This window comes from Rhinolophus ferrumequinum, chromosome 6, assembly GCF_004115265.2.
Source record: "Rhinolophus ferrumequinum isolate MPI-CBG mRhiFer1 chromosome 6, mRhiFer1_v1.p, whole genome shotgun sequence".
In the NCBI taxonomy this organism is placed as follows: Eukaryota; Metazoa; Chordata; class Mammalia; order Chiroptera; family Rhinolophidae; genus Rhinolophus; species Rhinolophus ferrumequinum.
The window spans coordinates 46,967,691-46,993,285 of NC_046289.1; the positions used below are offsets into that span (position 1 = coordinate 46,967,691).

The following is a 25,595-nucleotide window of genomic DNA, read 5'->3' on the forward strand; positions in this document are numbered from 1 at the left end:
ACGGCAGGGTCACAGAGCAGGAGGGAAACTGAGTCCAGCACCAGGAGAGTGCAGAGACACTCAGAGGGTCCAGGGAAGCCAGAAACACCGACGACAAGGGTGGTGGGAACAGCAATTGGAAGACATAGGGGATATCGGGGAGAGCAGGTTAAGTAGACTTTTGATTCAACAACTGAGCATGGACGACATACAAAGGGGATCACAAATGCATGCAAAATGACTGGATGTATGTTCACACATATTTACATGAATACGGATACGTGAGAAAAGTGGGCAGAAGTGAATGACAGGTGACAATAATATGCGCTGGAAACAGAACTCAGACACTGCTGTAGACCAAGATGCAAAATGCCTCCTACAGTGCTTGACACATACCCCGTGCTCAACAAATAATGTTAAACCCCTTTCTTCCACTGCTACCCCAGAAGGGGACCCACCCAGCCCCACCCCCTTTTCCTAGAGAATAGGTGGATATTATGAACTAGTGTGAGACGTGTCTACTTACCTGTTACTAGGGGAAAGTCTAATTGCTTAGTAAAGCTGTTCCCTTGTACTCCACGGTGCTATTTACGTATTCTTAATTAATTCCTTTGCATCTAAATTTCAAAGGTTAAGAGCTCATCAGGATGCCCTGTACAATCCACAGAAATTCTGAATTTGAATGCAGCCTCTCTGCTATCTTGTTCAGTCACTAAGCAGTGCCCAGTCCCGGCAGGCACACGACTTGGGCCCTGAAGAAGGCTCTTTGTCCATATGGCATTTTACTGAGGGGGCTTCTCAGGAAGGGCCGTGACAGATTAAGGCCGTGGCCACTGAAGCCGGTCCCTAGACGCACGCACCCTTCTCCATGGGGCCAGGGCAGGCGGATCTCACCCACACCCACCGGCTGCTCCCGGGGAAAACTGGCTTTCCAGGTCAGCCGCGTTTCTGGGCCACTGCCCCACAGAGCGCGGCTGAAGTCAGGGCGACAGCAAACCTCTGAACTGGGGAGCCAGACCTCCTGTTGCAGGGCGTCCTCCCCCCCACCCCCCACGATGACATCATGTGTTTGGGGCTGAGTCGCTCCATAAAAGCTGCTCCTGGGGAGCCATGAGCCCAAAGAACAGGCGTGCTCGCACGGTGCCCGGGCTACGCACACGCGGTCCCGGTGCGCGCCCTGCCGGCCCCAGCGCAGCGACCAGATCAAAAAGGAGCAGAAGCCCGGGGCAGCCTGCGCCAGCCACCCGAAGATGCCCCACCGCAGGCTGCAGGCAGCTGCCGTCCTTCTGCTCCTGATCTTAAAGGAACAGTCTTCCAGCTCAGCCCCACTCAACGGTAAAGTTTCTGCCTCTTTCCTAACAGTCCTGAGCGCTCAGCCACACCTGGATGGAAGGATTTCCTGTGGGGGTTTTAATGATAACGTGAAATCATTTATGTGTGTGTGTGGCGCAGGGGGGTGGGGGAGTGGGGTGCAGGGAAGGACATGCATAGTATCAAACTGCACATTTTTATAAGGGATGCTCCGTTTTCCTTCGGAAGGCATGACCTGCTGTAGTTGCGGGAAGCATGCTCTCTCTGTGTTAAAATGTTTGCCTATTCTCCGAGCACCCCCAGTTCTAGAGGTTGCTTGGGAACTTGCTAACTGGGAAGGAAAAGCAGAACCAGGATTTAGAATATTGTGCCTCGACCTTCTTGCAGATAGTAGAGAAGTAACTGTGGCTTTCTGAGCCGTATCACTACCAGGAAGAGTTTGTGCTCGCCCCAGGGCAGAATCCTCCGGCAGTGGTGGGTACTTTTCTTTGCAGGACATGCTCTTTAGCATTAAGTTTTACCTGCAAGTCCAAGGGCTGATGCATCCCATCCTTAATCATTGTGTTTATCCAGAAGGGCTCTACTATCCTGAACATACGTATGTATGCGCCCAGATGAGCATACACACCTTATTTCTGAATGTAATTAGGGCCTTTACACCCTGAAGGGCTGGAGGCTGAGGGTGCAGGGTGAGGTGGCAGGAAGGGGTGGGGACCTGAACTGTAGACTCAGGTCTGTACAGTGAGTTGCAGTAAGAAGCCAAGGTCAGGTTAATCAATCCTTTGTAACAAGAGGGCGAATACCAAGCTTTTGCCTGCCTCGTCAATAGCTGGGTGAGTGCTTCCTGGGAGAATCAATGGTGACTTTTGTGGAAACTTTCTGGGTAACTAATGGTGGCTCCCGCCCTTGACAGAGTTTGCCCTGAGTTGTAGAGACATTTGTAGGTGCTATAATTCCTGGATCCAGGTTAGGTTGAGACATTTATAAAAGGGTCCAAAGTGACCATAACGGCTGAAAATCTATACTCCCTGGCTAGGCAGTGGTGGTGGGAAATTGGTCCTGCTCAGCAACGTGAAAGCTCAGAAGTCATTGTGCCAGTAGGGCAGGGCAAGGGGAAGCAGGGAAGCTGGGCTGTCAGCAGCTGTGGCATGACTCGGAATTTAATTCCAATCCGCTGGCTGGCATGACATGCTTGATATTATCTCCCTCAGGAAGAAATAGAAGGTAGGTGGGGGAAAGGAGTTACGTAAAGGTGGGAATTAATTTTTAAAACTTCAAACTTTGACATGTATTCCCCTCTAGAGAAAGCTGCACTGAGACCTGAAATTTCACTAGAAATCTCCCTTTTAGTTCCAAGCTGCTCCAAGACAAAAGAGAGAAACAGCCATTCATTCACTCTCTGGAAACCCTATTATTCCCCTCTCTCTGGGGGCAGCTCCTACTCCTTCTCCTTCTTGCCCTGCCCAATTTCTCTCCCCTTACTCCCCTGCACTCCATGCCATTTCTTCCTCTCTTCCTTCCCCTTTCCTCCTTGCTCTCCCTCCTCCCTCCCTTTCTCTCCTTCTTTGCCTCCCTTTTTCCTCCCTATTCTCCAAGTTAGGGTGAGAGAAACTTGCAGTAAAAAAAAAAAAAAGAAAGAAAATCCACTTTCTCCCATACTGAGTAGCCAGCCTGCCTACCCCTAGATTCTAAGAACACAGTTTTTATTCTGTTATTCCTCATGATGTTCTTGGCTTTTAAACTGCCTTGGGGATAAGGTCAAAAGAAAACCCACTGAGGTGTAGAGTGTCAGTATTAACCCGAGATAGGGGGTAAAGAGGGGTTAAACTGAGTGAAGGGGTCAAAGTGTGGTCTGCCGTCTGCCTGGAGTCTTTAAACTTCCAGCAGTGCATTGGTGAAAGTCAGGAAAAAAAATGTCTGGGGTCAGGGAGGGAAGGGAGCAAAATAAGGTGAAGTCGCGTGTTTTCTGGAGAAAACCTTGTAATTCTTAGTTCCTGTGGGGGAACATTTTGATGAATTCTGCAGAGCCTGCTCTGCCCAAACCTGGTATGGAGAGCTGGGCAGTCCGGGACAGGAAGCAGGCAAGGCCCCCAACCCTTGACCTGGATCTTTGTAAATGCCACATCCTCAGCGAACAGCCCGGCATTGTCCCTCCCAGTACACACTGGGCCTGCAGGTTCTAACAGGCACCCACCTGAGCCTCCCAAGTCTGATCTCCTTGGGAAGATAACAGTTGCCCTCCTGAAGGGTCTGCTCCCTCAGGAAGCCGGCAAGGTATAGCTCCTGGGGACCGTGGCGTGGCCAATTCAGTCCTGTTAAGATTCCTGCCCCTAAAGCTAGACTTGGGGAGCACCCACACGCACACTTCCTTTACAAAGTCTTCCTGAGGTCAGTTCTGAGCTGACGATGAACAGGCTGGGCCCTGACCTTTGCTAATGAACTTCCTGACTCCGAAAACCCTCCCCTTCATTTTACATTGCTTCTTTTCCCCAGCCTGGAGCTCCTGAGCCCCTGCAGACACTGCCATTTCCACCCAAAGCACCAAATCTTGAGGACCAAGCAGGTGGAATCTAGGGGTAGGCAGGCTGGCTCTTCAGTGTGGGGCAAAAGTGGATTTTTTTTCCTGCAATCTTCCCCCGCCCTAACTTGGAGCATAGGGAGGAGAGAGGGGGACACAGAAGGAGAGAAAGCGAGGGAGGAGGAAAGGGGAAGGAGGAAAGGGGAAGGAAGAGAGAGGAGGGCAGGAAAGTTTGCTCTGGATGTTGCTGCTTTTCAAGGACAAGTCCCTGGTCCTGTGTCACCACCCAAGTCTCTACAGCCCTGGATGTCCATTCTGTAACCTTGGTCCTGGAGATTTCCAGAGTATTATGCTGATGCCTCATCTGACAACGAGCATTGCAATAATAGGAGAAACCTCAGCTTAGCAAGCTTTGGGGAGCAGAGCAGATGTAGGATATTAGGGCTATGATTTGATTTGGGGGAAAGTACAATTAAAACTACTGGCCAAGCCCGACTGCTCAGGGCAGTGGCTGTTGGCCTCACCCAAGTGGTCTCTCCAGGGGAGCAGTGAGGATGAACTCCCCTGCTACTTGTGAAACTTTCCATCCTTGGCCTCCAAGTACTCTCTGCCTGGCTAACTGACAATAACCTGGCTTCTCTGTCTGAGACCCATACTTGTATTTTACTAGTGAGCCCCTCAAACAAAAAGCTGAAGGAAAATGTTCACAGAAGAGATTTAATGTCTTCTGGAGCTTAATTCCAAGGCAATGCTTTCTTTGTGCCTTTTCATGATTATTTCAGTGAAAGGGCTACTGTAAACTTGGGGATCACATACAAGTTTGGATTCCCCATGGTTCTAACCGTCTTCATCGAGTTGCTAATTCAGGGGAGGTTAATCTTGGGACTGTTAACGTCTGTGGGATACATAGCAGGTTTCAGGGGTCTATGGACCTCCTGAAATTAACTGTGCATGAACTTTTGTGTGTCTAAGTGTATGGGCATTTTTACGAGGAAACGATCCACAGTACTCATCAGATACACCAAGCAGTCTGGACTCCCTCCACACCCACTACTGTGAAGATTGAGAAGGAGACTGAAAGATTCCCTAAGTTAGTGGGAGTTTAGGAGTGGGATGTCAATAAATGCTTAAACCCGAACAAGTCAGGAAAGAGCAATAGAGGCACATTTTATAGAGATATGGAGCTAATACCAAAATACCGTGTTTCCCCGAAAATAAGGCCGGGTCTTATATCAATCTTTGCTCCAAAAGACGCTTTAGAGCTGATTGTACGGCTAGGCTAGGTCTTTTCCGGGAAACATGGTAATTGTTTAAAGAGTATTCAAAGTGGGTGCCCTAGGGAGCAGGCAAATGACAGGGGTGTCAGGGGACTGACACCCTGTATAACCACCTGACTCTTAAATCATGTACAAGGGTAATTTGATAAAATTACCAATTAATTTTGAAAATTAAAAACAAAAATTCATTGAAAGCACTGAGGCCAAGAAATGAAATAACAACAAAAAAATGAGATTAGACCAGCTTAGAGAAAAAAAAGTCCTCTTTTAGCTTTTATAAAACTACCATTGGCTTGAGTAGGAAATGCCCAGTTGTGAGATTGCTGGTCAGTTAAGTTTTACCGTAAATCAATTCCCAAGAGAGAAAGGGGATGTGAAAGCCTTCTGTTTCCAGCTATACTCCGGGGGCCGAGAACCAGAGCATTGGGAGAAGCTAGGAGAAAGGGACTTAGAATTTGAACAGTCCCCTCACTGTGACGTGTCCCCTGAGATACCCTGAGTCTAAATTCAGGGTCTCAGTTTCCTTCTGGAGGTGAAGAGGGTGATGTCAGGCAGGGTAATGAGAACACAGCTCTGCAATGACTTCTGAAAAATATGTTTTGATGTAGGAATGAAGGACTTTTATGCGTGAAGGGTGTGGAGTACGAAGTCGTAGGTGACTCTCGTTATACTCCTGGCAGAACCATCTCGTACACATTCCTACCACCCCTGGAATTCTAACTCAGGTGAGGGAGGCAGCTTCCCCAATGAAAAACTTTCCTTTTGAGATTAGTTTTCACCTCTTTGTGTACTGATGTGAACTGTTCTCCAGTATATGTTGTTAAGCGGGGAAACACAAGATGTGAAACAGTGTTTCTAGTGTGCCAACATTTGTGTGAAAAAAAGAGGGGAAAGAATACAACTACACGTGTGTGCGGTCATACCTGTGAAGGGCTCCCATCCACTGATGGAACTGACTGTCTCTAAGGGAAGCAGGGAGACCCAGTGGAAAGAAGCACTTTCACTGTATACCTTTTGGAAGCTTTTGGGTTTGGAGCCTTGTGAATTCATTACGTATTCAGATAACAACATTTGGCTTCTCTAAGAAGTGTGGGGAGGCTTCTACTCAAGCCTCCTCCCTAATCCATAAACTCTGCACGCACTCGCCGCCTTGCGCCTTCCTCATGAGCACCGTTGCTCTGAGAAGCAGTTGTTCTGACATCGACTCTGGAACAATTTTAAGCTCTGGGCATCCACCTCCTTTTCAATCTCATCCATTTCAAAATGAAGTCGGTAGTGTTTCCTCTGACTTGTTCAAGCTCAGTTGTACTTACTTGCTTTGTTTTGTTCTTTGCAGGATCCGAGTGGACCTATTTTGGTAAGTCGAGATCTTAATTTTTTGTTTGTTTGTTTGAGGAGATAGCTGTGTTTAATGAGAAAGCCAGAAATGTCGTGATCTGTGAAGATTATTTTGGGAGGTTGAAAAGAGCAGTATGGCATTGTTAAAACAAGGGCACAAAAGCCTCTCTGAAGACTTTCCACACAGCGTGCACGCAGCACTTTCCCCAGGCAGATGTATCTGCTCTGTGCACTTGAACTCTGAGTCACAGTTCTTCTAGATTCCTCTTAGGATTGCTACCAAATCTACCAGGTGAAGATGCCCAGGGTACTCCCACACGGTAATGGCCCTGAGCAGGAGAGAGACTTTTTCCTCCATAGGACATTTATCCTACAATAAACAAAGAATAAAGGGCTCCTTTCTGAAAGTTTGGCTCATGCCCGAGAACTTAAGCTGTCAGCGTATCTAGAATTAACTTCTTCTTGCCCTGTTCGTAAGCAAGCAACGGACAAAGCAGTGAAGGTCCGTTCTTGACGAAAGACAGATGCTTGTCTTAAATGGGGAGAGAGATATGTCAGGTGTGCAACAGGGTTTCCGTGGGATGGGGTCAAGAACGATATTAGCCACTTCTGGCAAGCCTGCAACAAGCAGCTTGAAATCGGCTTAGCTGGTATGTTGCAATGAATTGGAAATTTGGTCATCAGCTGGAAGGAGAACTGGAGGGCAAGCACCTGGCTCCATGGGCAAGAGCAGGAATGTTAACGCAGTAGTCCCTCTTTATCTGTGGTTTTGCGTTCCATTACCCAAGGTCAACCACAATTTGAGGATATGAAATGGAAAATTCGGGAATAAACAATTCATCGGTTTTAAATTGTGCACCATTCTGAGTAGCATGATGAAATCTTGAGCCATCCCACTCTGTCCTGCCCAGGACGTGAATCATCCCTTTGTCTAGCACATGCTCACTGCCTATGCTACCCGCCCATTAGTCACTTTGTAGCTGCCTTGGTTATTAGAGAAGGGGGAGGGGAGACCACGTTCACATAACTTTTAAGAGAGTATATTTTAATTGTTCTATTTTATTATTGTTGCTGTGAATATCTTACCATGCCTCATTTATAAATTAAACTTTCTCGTAGGTATGTATGTATTGGAAAAAGCATACTGTGTATAGGTTTTGGTACTCTCTGTGCTTTCAGGTATCTACTCGGGTCTTGGAATGTATCCCCCGTGCATACTGTAATGTCTTGTTAGGGATAGATTTGCTGCACGATAGACTGTTCCGGTGAGCAGCAGGGTAGAACTGGCCTCACTGGGACAGGAGGGACGGTGACAAGCGGGGAAGTTGATTACGACAGTGGAAGCAGAATCCTGAGAAAGACCTGGCTCAGATTTGCAAAAGTTAGCCTTTGGATGTTAGCGGCATTGAAAAGTCTTTGATCTAATCAACCAGCTACCTATAGGCCAAGGTCTCCTTGGCTCCAGCATTGTATGGCTCCATCATTACTAATACCCTTCTGTATTATGTGCAAGGCATGTTGCTAAGTGGGTGGGTAATTAGAGGAGTAGGCTGTGGTCTGTAGCTGGGAATTACTTTTAAAGCTCACAATTTGTAACAGAATAGGTAATAATAACAGATAGTAAATGGTTCAGTGCTCTGATGGGTCAGAGGAAGGTAAGAGTGCTAGGGCTGGATGGTCAAAGCAGGCTTCCTGGAAGAGGAAGACTTTCACCTGGACCTTGGTGGATGGGGAAGATCGAGTGCCGCAAGGAGGAAGTGCTGTTGGCCAAGATGATGAAAGCATCACATGAGTGGAAGCAAGAAAGAACCAGGTGGTATTGGAAGGGAATCACGTAGAGAAGGAGTTATAGAGAAATAATAGACTCTGAGATAAAAAAGATAGGTTGGGTCAAACAGCGGAGGCATGGAGGGGCCCGCCAGCCCTTCCCACTTTGTCCTGTACATGGAGGGGTAGGGCAGGGAGTTATCTGTGTTTTAGGGAGAGTAACGTGGTGGTGGGGGTAGAGGGGAAAGATTGGAGTGATGCTTTTGTAGAGTGTTTGGCTTTTGTAGAAATCCTGTTGTGTCCAAACATGCAGTTTACAGTGAAGGCAGTAAGAAAGAAGGAAGGGCAGGGGACATGGCCTGACAAAGGAAGACTAGACACAGTCAGGGCCTCAGGGCTCCTTGGGCACATTCAATGTATGGGAAGTGACAGGAGCAGGGCAGGCATGGCAAGAGGGCAGGACTCAGGTTCTGGGCCTTATTCCATATGATCCTGAGTAAGCCATTTGAGCCCTCTGGTTTCACTTTCTCCCCATCTGTAACCTGGGGAAGGGGTTGTCTAGATTAGTGTCCCTCAAACTATAGCTTGGGGTCACCTACAACAGAACCACCTGGAATGCTTTCCAAATATACAGATTTCTGGGCCTTAGCCTGGACCTGAAGGAGGGAGGGAACCTGAAAAATTGTCTATTTCATGTACTTCCCAGGTGATTCTTATGCATACTTTGTTAGAAAACTGCTAACCAAAAGGTTCCCAAGACCCTTCTAGCCTGAGTCAGAGGACGCTTGCCCCACTTCTTTTGCTGGCTTCCCAGGTGTAGTGGAAACGCAGCTTGAGTCTCTCCAGGGCTCCCTGCCTGGGTATGACAGCCCCCAGGGCAGAGTGAGATGGTTACAGACAACAGAGGAACATTGTGTCAAGAAGGTATGGGAGGAAAATCTTACTGTCTCTTAGTTGTGACATGGCCTTCCACACAGGAGGGCTTCTCTGAGCAGCCAGAGCCACCAGTCCAGAAGCATTTCTTCCTGACCACTAGCTCTGGCCAGCCCGCTGTCTCACTGTCCTGCACAATCAGAGCAGCTCCTTGCTGAGGAAGCAGAGGTCAGAGTCTAATGCTGCATGCCATGCATGGGAGTGGGGGGGTGGGGGGGTGTGAGCACAAAAGCAAATATGGCTTTTCATTAGTGAAATGAGCACATGTGATATGGTGTCTATCCTCAGTGGGGGCCCGTGAAGGAAGGCAGGTGGAGGACATCTGAGGAGGCAAACAGGTCCAGGCTAGCAGCTGGCACCTGGGCTGAGAGTTGTACAGGTAAACAGAGGACCTGGCATGGGTGCTGGGGGAAGATGGTTTCCAAACAGTGAGAGCTGCACTGAATGGGGCAAGTTCAACCAAGCGCCATGTGGTTTTCCCAGGGCGCAGACCTCAGCTACTTTGCACGTAGATGCTGCTGAGTCATCCTGATCCAGGGACCTCCCACTGCCTGGAACACATGGCAAGACTTCTAGAAGCACATGGAAAGAGAACTCTATCCCCATCTCCCTCCACACCGAGTCACCAGACTGACCTCCCAGATGTTACCCCCACCCCCAGGGACAGGAGGACCATCTAACAGCCAAGATGAGGCCAACGCAGCGCCTGTGCACTCCCCCTGGGTAGCTGAATCAGCAGCTGGATATGTGCTGGGTTGAGAATTGCTGAGTGGGACCTCCCCACTGGAAAGCAGTCCCATATTAATTCTTTTGAGCCCGGCAGCTTCACCAACTCTGAGCTGGAGGGCAGCTGCAAGTCAGGTTGTCATGTGAGCCGAGGATAAATTCCAGCCTGCTACAGTGAACCTACAGCTGTCAGAAGTCAGGATAGTGGGTGCCCTCAGGGGCTGGAGGTGATTGGAAGGAGGTACGAGGAAGGGTGATGGTCGTATGGATGTGGGTGCTGTGTTCAGTTTGTGAAAATTCATCATGCTGTTTACTTATAATAAGACACTTTTCTGTATTCATATCATATTCAATAAAAGCGTTAAAAATTTCCAGCTGGCTGGGAGAGTCATCCTTACCCTGATAGTTTTTTTAGCCCTTCCCCAAGAAAAACCAAAAAAACAAAAAAAGCCCTTAGTGTGTTCAAAACAACAGAGCAACCAAAAAGAATGACTGTATTGGAACTGACGACTCAAGAACACGTCACGTGAGCAGAGAATGGACACGGTGCTCCAGCCTGAGGATAACCAGACATTCCTTTGGTGCTCCTCAGATGTGAGTTAGTCAGAAATCGACAAAGACCAGTGTGTGCTAGAGATTTGGGAGGAATAAGACAAACTTTCAAAGGAGATGGGATGGAAAGGGAATATGGAAGCCAAGCCCGCCTCCTGGAGGGTGAGTCCCACCTTTTCCCTCGCAGCGCCCGGCGAGGAAGCCACCAGACCAGCCCCTCCATCCTAGTGCAGGGAACTCTGGGATGATGGTGGCTTGGCCTGGGGGTGCCGGGCAGCAGGCTACAACTGCTCACGGGCCTTCTTGCCCATCTTCTTCACAGTGGCTAGACAGCCCTCAGCTGTGGCAAGACCCCGTGTGACTGAGGAATGCTGCTGCTCTCCTTTCTCCCAGTCTATAGATTCCCTGTTTTAATGAATTGCCTTTGGGAATCAGGAAGGGCTCTTCCATCAGGCAAACCTCGTTGGTTCTCCATGCTCCCACCTCCACCCACCTTCTGTTCTAAATCTGATGGAATATTAAGTTGCTATAAACAACCTTTCCTGGGGACTCGGAACATCCTTCTCAAACCGTTCCCAAACTCTAAGAACTAGATATGTAACACATGGAAGGAGGCTAGGAGGGAAAACTCTGCGTTCTATTCTTTAGTAGTGATAAAGGCACCATATGTCTTCACACTCAAACGCAGTCTGCAAAGCAGACTAACTTAGAGCGAAAGGGAGAACTTAAAACAGCAGTTAGGGAGCACGTGCAATTAAGAGGCTGGCTGAATTAAGGAGAGCTCTTGTTTTACCAAAGATACAGAGGCTTAGCCAGGTGAACCCCCCTCCCCCAGTGACTTGTTTCCTTCTCTAGCTGCCCTCCTGAGGATGAATGAGAAAGGCACAAAGGCCAAAACATGTTTTTCATACCAGGAAATCCCTGGGGATTTCCCTCCAGGCTCGCAATGCAATCCACTACCATTTATTAACTCTGAGCTACAGTTCCAGTTACTCCTAACTGAAATTGTGACAGCTGGGTCTGACTAGATGTGGTATGATCCACCCACTGGTAACTGTTTCTCATCTTTCCCAAGTTGCAGCATTGAGGTTTCTGTGTTCTGGAGAATCTTGGCCTGTAGCTGCCCACAGGCCTGCATGTGAGTGTTCACAGATGGCCTTACCAGCTAGGTAAAACTATAGGGAAGCTAACAGTAGTTCTTAAAGGCAGGTGTAGTGTCATGGGTGGCAAGGTGAGACAGAAAACCAAGAGGAAGAAATGGAGAGTGTATGGAGCCCCAAACCAGGCAGAACTCCATGGGAATATCTGCTAGGCTACTTTCTGGCCGAATGAACTTAGGGAAGTAATGGAATCTCTCTGAACCTCGGTTTTCTCAACTACAAAATGGGAGTGACAGCATCTACCCCAGTGTTTCTCAAAGTGTGGTTCCCAGGTCAGCAGCAGCAGCATGACCTGGGCCGCGGGATTCCCGTCCCAAATACTCAGAACAGAAAGGAAACACATGGAAGGAGCCTGGGAGGAAAGAAACCAAAGCCTTCACCTGCTGTTTTTTAACAGCAATACAAGCACCGTATGACTTTGTTAAAAATGCAAATTCTCCCCCCATCCCACATCTACCAATGAATCAAAAACCCTGGGACTGGGCCCAGCAATCGAGTTCAGCAGGCCCTCCAGGTGATTCCGATGGGTGCTCCCTCAAGTTTGAGAACCACTGCTCCGCTTCACAGAGCTGTGGTAAGGATTAAACAAGACAATACTGCAGGATTTGATAAGACACACGTTGAGTAAGATGCCATAGCAACTCAACTCTTACTTATATCAATTAGCCTACGGTGCAATTGGATTCATTATACACCATTTCGTTTAAAGTCGCAGAATCTATTGATAATGTGAAGTGAGGACTTGCTGTATATGGACGAGGCTAACCGTGCCTGGTACATAGCAAGCAGTCAGCAAAGCTAAGCGTCACTTTCTTTCCCTTCACAGAGTTATGGTAGAATTACATTAACTAATATATGAGAAAGTGCCTTGTAAACTCCACACTACCAAACAAACGTGTCTCCATGTTTGTCTGAATTGCCTGAGTTTTTAACAGTAAAGAGGTACTCCTTTTATAGCCTGAACAAACAAAAGGCATTTCCTTCTTGAGAAAGGGACTGAACAAAAACACAAGGGTTCCAAGCCTCACAAGGGCCTCACAGGCCAAAATGCTCTGTCTATCCTTGTCCTTCAGACCAGGGTGATGTCAGATCTAATCTCCGTGGTGCTTTCCTGGCCTGCAGGGGCCACATACCTAGTTGCATAGCCATGGCCACCTCCGTGCCATGCAGCTGAAGTCATGGGAGAGGAGCCCACATCCCTTGCCTCTCTACCCCGCCCATGGGAGCTGGGCCCCACTAGCACCTGAGCCTCTGGGCTGAGCCTTGACGTTGGCCTAAACCTGGGAAGAAAACTGGGGCTCTGAGCTACATGAGCCCAGCCCCGTGCAGGGACCCTCAGCGACCTGAAGAAGACTCAAGCTTTGGAATTGTAGAATGAGATCTGGCGTGGAGAGCTAGGAGTGGGTCCTGCCAGGGGCCCTGCCAGGCTTCTGGTTGTGCTCAAACTTGCCCCTTCTGTTTCTTGCTAGTGTGGGGCCTCAGGCATTTAGGTGAGGGCAGGGCATGTAGCCCTCCAGGAGCTGGTTAGACCGTTGGCAGTCCTTCCCCAGCACAGAGAGACAGGAGCCCGTGGTGTCAGTTTCCAATTACCTGACCAGCATTTGATTTATGCCTATCAGGAAGGAATAAAGACTGGTTTCCACCTCATTGTGTCTGTAAATGTTGACTCAAAACTATTGTAACTCTAAATAAAATGGCACACTGAACTCATCTTAACTTTGTGAATGATTTTGCAATCTTTAATTTGTGACAAGATCAGCTGTGTGACTCCTGGGTGAACTGGCTGAGATGTGTCCAGATTGCGTAAGGATGCTTGCAGGTTCAGGGCAAACGGTGCATGCTGCCCTGACCTTCTGGGACAGGTGGCCCAGGAAATGCTCCTTGGTTATGATAAGAATGAGATTTACTTATAGCAACAGACAGTGACATTGGCAAATGGTGCCTGGTACTTTCATAGGGTGGTTCCTCCTTGGTGCCCATCTTCTGGGAATTGCATGAGAAGTGGAGAAAGCAGAAGAGGTGACTCTGAAGGTTGTGGAACAAAGACGTTTTATAGCAAGTCTGAGGCAGCCATGCAAAGGACTGTTCCGCCTTTTGGCTTTGGCCACCAGGAAGCCCAGAGGCAAATTGGTGGCTAAAACTTGAGTAACTGTCTATTCTCCTTTGACTTGCAAATCTAAAGATTCTCCCTTGATATCACCCTTTTAGTTTATAGGTATTTTCCCTGATCCTGAGCCAAATGTTATAACATAGATTTCAGGAATTTTTATCTAGAAGTGGAACCCTACATTTTAATTGTTCTTGTACTCTGCCCCCTCCATTGTTTAAAAGATTTGTTTTAACAAATTAATATGCTAACGAAATAGTTAATTTTTCCCATTTATTAATCAAACACAGATATAAAAGTCAAAATCTTCAATTATCCCAAGATAACGGGTTGACATTCATTCCACAAATATTTACTGAGTAAATACTAAGTGCCAAGCGTTGGGCTAGATGCTAAGGAAATGATGAATAAGGCCTGGTCCCTACTATTATGGACCTGTGAATCTGGAAGGAGACAGTGAATTAGGCCCTTACAATACAGAGAGATGAAGCATGAAAGAGAGAGATCTTACCTAGTGTTTTGGGAAAGAGCTAAAAAGGGTTTCCTGGCAGAGGTGATGTCCAAGCTGAGACCCGGAGGACACATAAGAGCTGACCAGGCAAAGGGACAAATTGTGCAATGATCACCCAGGCTGATGCATTCTGGGGACTACCAAGGACTTCAATGCGGAGGGAAGAGGCTGCCGAGACAGGCCAGAGCCAGAATGTGAGGCGCTCATGGGGCAGCTGAAGAATTGGGACCTCATTCTTCTATGCAGCAGGGAACTGTTGGAGCATTCTATGTAGAAATTTGAGATGATCAGATAAGCATTTTTTTATTCATGTCCTGGCTGAAGGGTGGAGAGTGAATTGAGGGTGAAGCACTGGAGGAAGGGAGACCAGAGGAATGTGGGAGGGGGGGGTCAAGGAACTGAACGAAGGGAGGGGCAATGGAGGTCCTGACTTGTTTAATTCAGCTGGAAATGTACCACCTAACTAATTGCCCCGTGCAGCCTGGTGGAGGATGAACGCCTGTCTGCTGGGCTTCACGAAGGATTCACGTCGGCAATCAGACTGCCATTATGGCCTAGGTGGGACCCCAGGTGGGGAGTGCTGATGTAGCCAAAGCCCAGCCCCACTTTAAATGAGGCAAGGGACACAGACTGTCAAGTTGCCCAAAGAGGGCATGAGGGGCCAAGTTAGGACAAGAACTGTGTCTCCTGACTCCCATGTCATGCGCTTTCCTGGTTATTTGGAGAATGCCTGTTTTATGGCAGTCACTACATGCCCTCCCTACACTACACATCACGAGGTGGTGTAAAAGTCATTGAGGAAAATGCAGCAATTTTTTTTTTAAAGAAAGCAAATAATATAGATTTGCCAGAAACAAATTATGCCACATTAACTTGCTGATTTCTTCCCCACATCAGGATAAAAGGCTTAGTGGTTAAAGAAAACACGTGGCCTTAATACCTGTTGACATAAACATTTGATACTGTTCCTTGTGACACAACCCTGGGAAATGTGGATCTAAGACCAGTGTGGTTGATAGGGAAAAAAATCAATAGAATCCAGTCATTGTTACTGTCGTTACATGCCTGGGGAGATGTCAGGGTTCCTTTAGGGACAATCCTGAGTCAATACCTTTTTTGGATTCTTAGGAAGAGGGTAGACAGCTAAAAGCGTGTGGTGATTGGAATTTGAAAGATGAGTGTTGGACGGGAGAACAGGGAGCAGGGGACAGACAGATGTGAAGAAGCAGATCAGAGTGGGCTGGACTACAGAGGCAGGAAGTAGCAGGTAGCAAGCAAGTGTCATGTGAGTGCAGCGCACCGCAAGCCGGAGGCCGGGCTGCAAAGACCGGATGAAGAGGAATACCTGCCTCTGTGCTCGGTCCTTCTGGTTATCCAGAAAGGTTTTACCCACACGCACACACACACGCACACACACACACACACACGCACACACACACGCACACACACACACACACGCACGCACACACGCAGGCACACATACACGAGTGCGCCCACATCCATATTCAAATGTACCTACATTCTTAAAGGTGTCTGTACCCATCCACACTCACACCTCCAGCTCCTACACCGTGACCTTGGGGTAAGCCTCTCAGCTGCTTCCTAAGTTATGGGTACATGTTTATATCTCACTGCTTGGAGCAGAGCTTAGGTGAAATCATAAAGTGACTCCTCTGTGCTTCCTTTTGGCAGTTCCCCAGCATCTCCCCACCTCTTTATAAACCTTTTAGTGTAATGATGAAACTTTTCTACCAGCAAGGATGAAGTAGCGAGTGTCCCATCACTGAGTAAAACTGAGTGTGCAAGGTGTGCAAGTAAGACTGAGTGTATGAAGATGTCTGGTTAGAAAACTTGTTACGCCCTGGGAAAAAGATTGAGAACTGCGGGAATGTAATGCTCTCCTTTCACAGAACTGCCTAATGAAGCACAGGTACCTCTTGAGTTAATAACCAAGTGCTTGCTTTCCAGCTAAGGCTCACTTGTCAAATTATCGCAGAAGGCTTTTTTTCTCTAGACGGTGGTTTTTGAGCATGAGCCTGCTGCAAGCAGGGCAATGTTCCAGGACCTCTGAGGGGTACAGGGATGAGCAAGGAGACATTTCTAGCCTCAAGGAGAGTTATCTAGAAGGAGGAGACAATGCACAGCGAGTGGAGAATGGCGCCCTTCCCATAGGGGCAGCTCGGGCAGATGCACAGAGCCTTTCCCGGGAAGGGGCTCGGGAGACATTTCTTATGTGGAGGAAAGAATGGTTTGTTCCTCTATTTGTTTTTGGCTCTGGGAGTCAGGAAGACACTAGGGAGAAGGTGGCACTTGATCTGGGATGGTAGGATTTCAAAAGCAAAACCAGTCTGAAACAAAATGCCACATCACCATGCATTTCTCATTAGAAGTAAAAGGAGACACACAGGGTAACCTAGATTTGTTTTCCAGTGAGGTGAAAGGGGAAACTTGCTTGAAAAGGTTGGAAAATAGCCCCTAAGAAAGTTCGTGTGTTTTATCAGATGCCCTCTTTTCATTATTTCCGGACTCCCCAGGGAATGTTTACAACGTCACAAATCCCTCCATTGCTGCCTCTCCCCTCTAGCTCTGGACCATCACCCAGGGCTCACCTGCTGGTCACCTCTCATCACCTCAGCTGTCCACAACTGTCACTGCCCAGGCTCTGGACCCTCCAAAGCCCGTTGTGGTGGAGAACATGAGGTGCCAAGGTCAGAGTCCAGCTTTGCCACATACTGTGACTTTGGCCACATCACTCAACCTCTGTGTCTCAGTCACCTCAGCTACTAAATGAGAACATAGTACATATGTCGTAGGGTTGGTATGCGGATTAAATTAATTAGTACATGTTAAGCATGTAGAATTGGTGTTGACAAACTATGGCCCATTGGCCAAACCCAGTCCACCACCTGTTTTTGTAAATAAAGTTTTCTTGGAGCACAGCTGTGCTCATCCGTTTGCATTTTCTCTATGGCTGTGTTTGCATTACAATAGCAGAGTTAGGTGGTAGCAGTAGCACAGAGAGTATACAGTTTTCAAAGTCTAAAATATTTACTATCTGGCCTTTGCAGAAAATGCTAGCCAACTTCTGATATAGAAGGATGCCCCGCACATAGTGGGTGCTCATTAAATAATAGGTTTGAAAAAATATCCACAACTCATTAGGCCTTGTTGTTTAATAAAATTTGATTGAGGTCCTGCGATGACACACGACAATTAGAGCCTAAAAGAAAAGTCCAGAACAGTATCTCTGTCGTCAGTTCTCCATGAGGGCAACAAGCATCCCTTTTCCCAGGGGTCCCCCACCATCATGTTGGAGGCACGAACCTTGGTCTCCTGGCCTGGAGTCCTCCTGATTGTGTTTCCTCTTCCCTGAGGCCAGGCTTCCGGGATTTTTTCCTGCCCCAGAATGATGGACAGCGAGAGCACCCAATTCCTTTGAGAAGAACTTCCTCTGCAATGTGTGACCTGGTCCTTCCTTCCGCGTGGTCCAGATGACATATCACAACAGTCTAGTCCAGGGCTTGTCAGCCTCTGCACTATTGACATATTGGGCAGGATAACTTTTTGTTGTAGGGGCCTGTCCTGTGCGTTGTAGGATGTTTAGCACCATGACTAGCTACTACCCACTGGATGCCAGGAGTGAAAATGTTTACAGACATTACCAAATGTCCTGAGGGGCAAAATCATTCCTGTTGAGAACCATCGGCTTAGTCTGAAGTAACATCCCAGGCGGGGCAACAACATTCCTGTCCAGAGCATCTAAATTCATATTTAGAAAAACGTTCTTTGCGAGGGCGCAGACCTGTTAACGATGCCCCCGGCGTGTATTGCTGGATCACTCAACAGAGCGCTTAGCCTCTCAACCTGAAGCATGAGCATCTGGACTGTTCCAGCTGGGGCTGTGCTTGTGCAGAAACGCGGGGTAGTGACCGGCCTCATGTCTGTGTAACCAAGAAGGCTGGTCAAAGTGCTCTGTCCCACAACGTGGGTAGGACCTCCCCAAGGACACATTTCTGGTCCCTCCTCCAGAATGGGGGGAGTGCTTAGGAACCCCAGCCTATCCTGCCCCTGACTCCATGCCAGTTTTCCAGTTTCTTCAGTTTTTACATTCAATTCCACCTCAAGTGACGGGAAGAAATTGCTGGCAGCTTTAAAGTAACCGTTTACTGACTGATTCACTTATTCTGTCTACCAGTCCTTAATGATTCCCTTTGTAGGCTGGTCACTGGATATCAGAGACAGGACAACATGGCCTTGCCTTCAGTGGGCTGACAGTTGTGGGGCCAGCACACATGCAAACAGGTAGTTACCACGGAGCAAATGAAGTGCTATGATAATGTACCCAAGACACAGAGTGGGGACAAAAAGTCTTAATTTGCGGGGGAAGGTGGCTCTCAGGCCTGCCTGAGCAGCTGATACTTGAAAGACAAAGGAGTTAGCAGGGCAAGGAGAGTGTATGAGCGAGCTCCTGTGCGTGGGTGGTATGCATTGCAGGGATCGGTTTGGTCTCCCACTGCAGGCAACAAAGGTCCCAAAAGCAGGCGAGAGCATGGGGCACAATTAGAGAACCAGGATGGCAGCAGCCTCGTGTTTGAGGAGTGGTGTTGGGAGACTATTCTCCCCAGGTCTCGTGTTACATCATGTGTGTGAACAGAGCTTTTGTTCCAGACTGGCTTTTTCAAGGATGTTTATGTAGCAAATCAGGGCAGAGAGCAGATTTGTTTCCTGTTCAGTAAAAATAAAGATAATGTCTCCCTTGGGAGCAATGGTTGGTCAGATTCCCTAACCTCCCCCTTTAAAAGAGTGGGGTTTCCTAAACTCCGAGTTCCTCCGCCGTAATGCTGAGCAGTTTGTATGTGCAGTGTCACCTGCTCTTCCTCGCATCACCCCGAGGACTGGGGCTTGGGAAACAGGCACAAATGTCACTCTGCCACTGTTGTGAGTCCAGCAGGTCCTTAAATCATGCCATTTCATTAGTCATTCTTTTATAATATGGATGAGATGCTGTAGAAACGTAACGCTTGTTTGTATCAAGTAGCCTGTAGTAAAACTGGTTTCGTTATATGTTGTTTTGCTTAAAAGTTACAGGACCTATTGATAACGTTAAGTAAGGGCTTAACTGTATTAAACTGTCCTCAGCCTATGACTCAGGAGCCTGGCGTCTTCACCGGTATCCGTGAAACTGTGGCAGGCTAACTTGTTAGTCTGGGTGAAGTCTTACACACCCACCGCCCCAGCTTTTGACAAGTGGTGTGGGGGAAGCAACGGCTGAAGAGGAGCGTGGGATTATGAGTGTCTTGGGAGCTGCATTACAGACCCCGGGATTAATCCTGAAGGCTCAAGGAGCCCCTGAAGAACTTTCAGCAAAGAAATGTATAGATCTGGTGTGCGTTAGTGTGGAGAGTGGAGGGCTGTAAGGTAAGCCTGGAGAAATGAGATCGATGAGGGATACAGATACGGAGCTATGGGTCTGAACACGCGCTGTGCTGAGGGACAGGCGAAGGCCAGGTTTAAAGAAAGTCACTATGGGCCTTGATAGCCTTGTTTTTTCCTGAACCAGAAGTCAATCCAGATGACCCAGGGCATTTATTTTTGGTGTCTCGTAGACCTTTCATGCCCGTGGCATTTCTGAAGCACACAGACCAGTTATTTCATAGAATCTCTCTCAGTTTGGGTTTATCTGAAGTTTTCCTCATGAGATTAAGGTTGTACATTTTGGTATGAATCCCACAGAAATAACGTGTCCTTCATGCATTAGGTAGGAGGGCACTTGATTTCACTTGTCCCATTTTTGGTGATCATTTCGATGTCTGATACCTTTCTCCATTTTAATGTTACCATTTTCCCCTTTATAAATAATAGATTATCTGTGGGAAGATCCTTTGATACTGAGTGTAAAAATTTGAATATTGATTGTATATGACAGTATTATATTAACAGTAAAAGTTCCTGACTTTGCCCATTATACTGTGATTATGTAAGAAAATGTCCTTTTTCTCAGGAGATAGACAGTGAAGTATTTAAGTACGATAGGGCATGGTATCTATAACTTTCTCTCAAATGGTTCAGAAATTATAGCATGTGTATGTACATATAGAGAGGATAATAAAGCAGGTGTGGCAAAATGTTAACAACTGGTAATTCTAGGTGAAGAATAATGGAAATTCATTGTGCTATTCTTACAAATTTTCTGTATATGTAAATTTTTTTTCAAAATAAAGATTTTTTAAAAAGATACCTGAAAAAGTAAAATTGTTACATCTCCATGGCTAGAAGTGGTCACCAAAGGAGAAGAAAGAAAGGAGTCCATTGTGATTCCAGGCTTTTGGTGTGGCAGGTGGTACCATCAGCTGAGATAGATAGAGAATGATGAAGGAGGTAAAAGAGGTTTTGGAGGGAGAAGGGTGAGAGAGGAAAAGATGATGAGTTTGGTTACTTTTTATTTTTTTGCTTGTCTGCCTCCCCCTCCAGCCATGTCTGATTTCAGGAAGCCACAGAGCATCCAATGGGGGTGTTCTGTAGGCAACTTGTCTGGAGCTCAGGAGGAAACCCTGGGCAGGGCAGAGGTGGTGTTGAAGCCATCCTATTCCAAAAGTGGAATAGGATCATCCCAGGGGAGTGTGTGTGAAAGAGGAGAAGAAGGAGCCAAAACCAAGGACAAAACCTCGAGGACAGCTTACATTAAGGGGCAGGTGGCTACAGAGAGCTAAGAAGGGACAGAAGAAATGGGAGGACAACTCAGACAGAGCAATGTCTCCAGAAACCGGGACAGGAGAGGGTTCAGAAATGAGGGTGGGGGTTGGAGGGCGACAAATTGTATGGTTCCAGGGCCAAAGGCTGCAAGAAAAACAAGGGCTGAAGAGTCTATCCGAATTCAGTGGGATGTGGGCTGGGAAGTCAAAGTCCCAGACTGAGCTCTGACTGGGAAGTGAAGACGCAGAAGTGAGCAGTGTAGACAATTCGTGTAAGATGCTTGGCTGCAAAGAGGGGGTGAGGAATCAGAGTGGGAGCAAGAGGGGAGGTACTCGTCCTAATAAATAGATATTAAAAGTTCACAACTAAATAATTTGTTCAGGGCCACATTCAACTTACACATCCAGGGTCGTCCCCCACCTACCGTCTAACTGCTGAATCAAGTCATGGCTTCATGCCCCAGCCAGCCTCACACTTTTAACAAGGCTGGGTGCTGAGAAGATGTATGGTGAGAGGAGAGCAGCTGGAACAGACAGTTATACCGAGGATTAAAAGCACCTGTGACATTTTCAAATCTCTCTTTGCCAGGGAAAGAGCCTGTCACAAAGCAGCCTCTGCCCACATTATTTGCTCTCCCACCCATTTCCTTTTAGTGCCAGAGAACATTGCTACATCACCTTGTATGGAGTATGCCTTATTATCATTATTATTTGAAGTTTTCCCTTTTCATTCAAGAGCTTGTGACATATAATAGTCTCACTGGCCCCTAGATTCTTCTTTACAGAAAACCAGGCTGTATTTTCTCCATCTTTCTTTCATGCCAGCTATATTCACAGCCTGTTTTCTGAAACCCACCCAGGAGAAACACCAATGCTTTATCTCAGTCAACAACTATTTTACAGAAGAGAATAGCAATTTAACCAGTGTCAAATATTTAAACTACAATAAAAAGCAACCCTATGAATGGATAAACAAATCGTGATATATCCACACAATGGGATATTTCTCAGCCATAAAAAGGAATTAAGCACTGCTCAATGGTACAACATGGATGAAACTTGAAAATATTATATCACACAAAAGAAGGCAGACACAAATTGTATGGTTCCATCTAAACGAAGTATCCAGAATAGGCAAATCTTAGAGACAGAAAGTAAATTAGTGGTTGCCAGGGGCGGGGAGTATGGGGAGGGGGAGCTATGGGGAAGGGAAATGATTGCTTCATGGGTCTGGGGTTTCCTTTCGGGGTGATGAAAATGTTCTGGAGCTCGAGAGCGGTGAAAGTTGCACATCACTGTGAATAGACTGAATGCCACCAATGGTAAATTTGTGTCACATATATTTTACCACAATAAAAATTAATTACAGTTGACCCTTGAACAACACAGTTTGAACTGCACAGATCCACTTATACATGGATTCCCCCCCCCCCATAAATATACACTCGGCCCTCTGTATCCCTGGGTTTCAAATCCACAGATTCAACCAACCATAGATCAAAAACAGTATTTTCGATCCATGGTTGGGAATCTGCAGATACAGATGGCCGACTCTATGCATTGTGCTGTACCATTTTATAGAAGGCACTTGAGCATCTGGGATTTTGGTGTGAGGGAATGTCCTGGAACCAACCCTCTACAGATACCGATAGAGGACTGACGTTTTGGGAGAGTTAAAAGTTATAAAAGGATTTTCAACTGCATGTAGGGTGGGGCGGTCAGTGACCCTAACCCCTGAGTTGTTCAAGGGTTAACTATCACTATGATTTAAAAAAAAAAAAAAAACAACCTTACCTGACACCGGAGAGGAACAAGCTCTAGCTCCAACCACACCACCGCTGATCTAATGGGGAGGGCTTTCCACTAGCTCCTCTTAACTGGCAGCACATTAGAATCACCTGGACAGTTTTTTAAAGCCTCCTACATCTGGACCCCACCCAGGATCTCAGGTTGGGCCAGGGACAAAGTTAGGAGTTATTGGAGATTCCACTGTGCAGCCAGGGTTGAGAAATACTGCTCTAGACCAGCAGTTCTCAAAGCGTGGTCCCCAGACGGGCAGGATCAGCATCACCTGGGAACTTGTTAGAAATGCAGACTGCGGGGCTCTACCGAAAACCTACCGAATCAGACACTCTGAGGGTGGGGCCCAGCAATCTGTTTTCACAAGCCCTCCCGGGGATTCTGATGCCCACTAAAGTTTGACAACCACTATTGTGAGTTTTCTTCAACCAGTGAGTGCTTACTGAGCATCTGCTGTGCATAAGCTTGGCAGATGTGAAAATAGAGACCTACCATGTCTCTCCTCTGTAGCTAGTTGGTTAGATTCTTGGAAAAGAACGTGTACGTTAAACTGAGATGACCCTTTTTTATGGCTGAATAATATTCCATTGCATGTATATACCACATTTTGTTTCTTCACGCATGTGTTGATTTGCACTTGGGTCATTTTCACCTTTTGGCTATTATGAGTAGTTCTGCTATGAATATTGGTGTACAAGTATCTATCTGGGTCCCTACTTTGAATTGCTTTGAGTGTCTATATCTAGGAGTAGAACTGCCAGTCATGTGATAATTCTATGTTTAACTTTTTAAGGAACCACCAGACTTTTCACAGCGGCTGCACCATTTTATATTTCCACCAGAATGTGTGTTTGGGGTGATGGGAAATGTTCTGGAAATGGATAGTGGAGATGGTTGCACAACAGTGTGAATGTACTTAATGCCACTGACGTCACTTAAAAAAAGGCTAAAATAATAAATTTTGTTATGTATATTTTACCACACACAGAAAAAGATTAATGAAATGAGCCACGAAAACAGGTTTAGAAACAGTTATGTTCCTCCTGGTCAACATTGAATAAAATTCTTTTTCAAGATGGTAGAGCAGGGACGTCATAGAAATGGCAGCGTGAGGTGAATCTCTTGAAGATGGTAGAGCAGGACACATGGCTGTACCGTGGACTTAGCGTTTTCACATCTACCACGACTCCTTTGTGAAGAGGTCAGAAAAGATCAAAGAGAATAACATGTGAGCCCTGACTGGTGACTTGGGCCTGGCTGGGTTTCATTCTTAAGGTTAGGCTGTTACCAGTTTAGAAACTTGTCTAACTCATTAGTGGTTCGTCATCATTGTTCTTCAAGAACCATTTGTTGAACACTTGGACGTGACAGGCTCTGTACTGGAGTCAGGATACAAGGGTGAATGAGCCGAGAGCTACTGCAGTGGTTCTCAGTCTTCAGAGCATCAGAACCTGGTGGGCTTGTTCAGTGACCGATGCCTGGCGCCACCTGCAGAGCTTCTGAGTCGCAGGTCTGGGGCACAGCCCGAGAATCTGCATTCCTAACAAGTTCCCAGGTGGTGGTGATGATGATGATGGTTGCCCAAAGACTACACTTTGTAAGCCACTGGTCTACTGGGTAGAAAGGCATAAAATATTATTTTGGTAAGTGTAGGTGCTGCTAGGAAAAATACATGCAAAGGGCTCTACAGGAGCACCGACAAGGGGCTGAGAGGGGCAGGGAGAGGGTGTTTCAGGGAGACGGGAAGCAGCGTGGTGTGTCTGAAGAATGCTAGCAGCTCAGCACTGCTGTAATAAAATGTAGAGGTGAGACTGGGCTCAGAGAAGTCCAGAGAAGCTGCAGGGCTCCACAATGAACACTCCGTAAGGCCAGAGAACCTAAGAGGGTGGCAGAGAGGGAGGAGAAGAAGCAAACAGTTGTCACCCACTTACCTTTGGCAGCCTGGAATCCCCACCCTCCTCCCTAGAAAAGCCTTCCCTTCAGAAAAAACCTGGCAGAGTTCTTATTAGAGAGGGAAGGTCTGTCTGGACAAGGCAAAGGGGAGGGGGAGGACTTCCTAAGGGCACAGAGAGAGTTGAGCGGGCAGTCCGTCTTGCAGCTTACCTCTTCTCCCTCCAGCCTGCACGGTGGGCCTCCACTGCCATGGCTAAACCGGAAGTGATGCCAACAGCTGCTTGGGAGGAGTCACGGAGACCCAATCTCAGTCCTCTACCTCAAGCTGACCCAGACAAAACTGAAATAATAGAGACAAATTTGATATCAAGTATGGATAAAAGCATCTTTAGAAAACATATCTATTTGTATTGATCTATAACATAAATTCCAAGGGGGCCCACTGTGGCAGTCCAGTTTGAAGCTTTATAAATAACAAGTTACCCTGACCCGCTAGCCCTTGCTCATACCCTGGCTCTGATTCATTTGTGACACGAAAAGCTTCAATGCCAGTTTGATTCCTTGGCCTCTGTTTGTTTATAATAAAATCATAAGACCTTATCCATCAATCATTAACCCACACCCCTGCTAGTCTCCTTTCCTTCTGGGCAGGATCTTGGGCTTTATGGCCATGACTCCCCACTGGACCGGCAGGAAAACAGGCAGAGTCAGCAGAAGGTACCCTGCAGGGGCCCAGAATTCAGCCAAGGTGGACTCCATACTACCGACAGGCTGAGCCCACTGGACTTTTATGAGTAGCTGTATGTCTTTTAATCAACTTCAGAAGTGAACTTCAGGAGCTATAGCTATAAAGTATATATTAAACGTATTTTGGAATTGTGGTCTCCACGTCCAACATCCACAGGTATTGGTACTGAGATGGATTTAGAAAGGACACGAAGTCTGCCTTCCGCTCCGCAGTCCTGCAGCTAAGCCTTGTTCTCTGTGGCTGCAGCCACAGGACCACAACTGATGGATGACCTCCAGAGAGA

At 47.1% G+C, this 25,595-nt stretch overlaps 1 protein-coding gene across 3 annotated transcripts in view; it reads left to right on the forward strand.

Annotated features, from left to right (window-relative positions):
• The first annotated feature begins 926 nt into the window (after window positions 1-926).
• CA12 (carbonic anhydrase 12) overlaps window positions 927-25,595 on the forward strand; it is a 48,821-nt gene continuing 24,152 nt past the window's right edge. Inside the window, exons 1-2 of one of the 3 annotated variants that reach the window (XM_033107590.1) lie at window positions 927-1,314; window positions 6,422-6,442. In XM_033107590.1, the coding sequence (XP_032963481.1) occupies window positions 1,230-1,314; window positions 6,422-6,442 (106 nt within the window). In that variant the 5' untranslated portion in view covers window positions 927-1,229. The remainder of the gene's footprint in view (window positions 1,315-6,421; window positions 6,443-25,595) is intronic. The other 2 variants (XM_033107589.1, XM_033107588.1) reach the window with 2 other exon arrangements.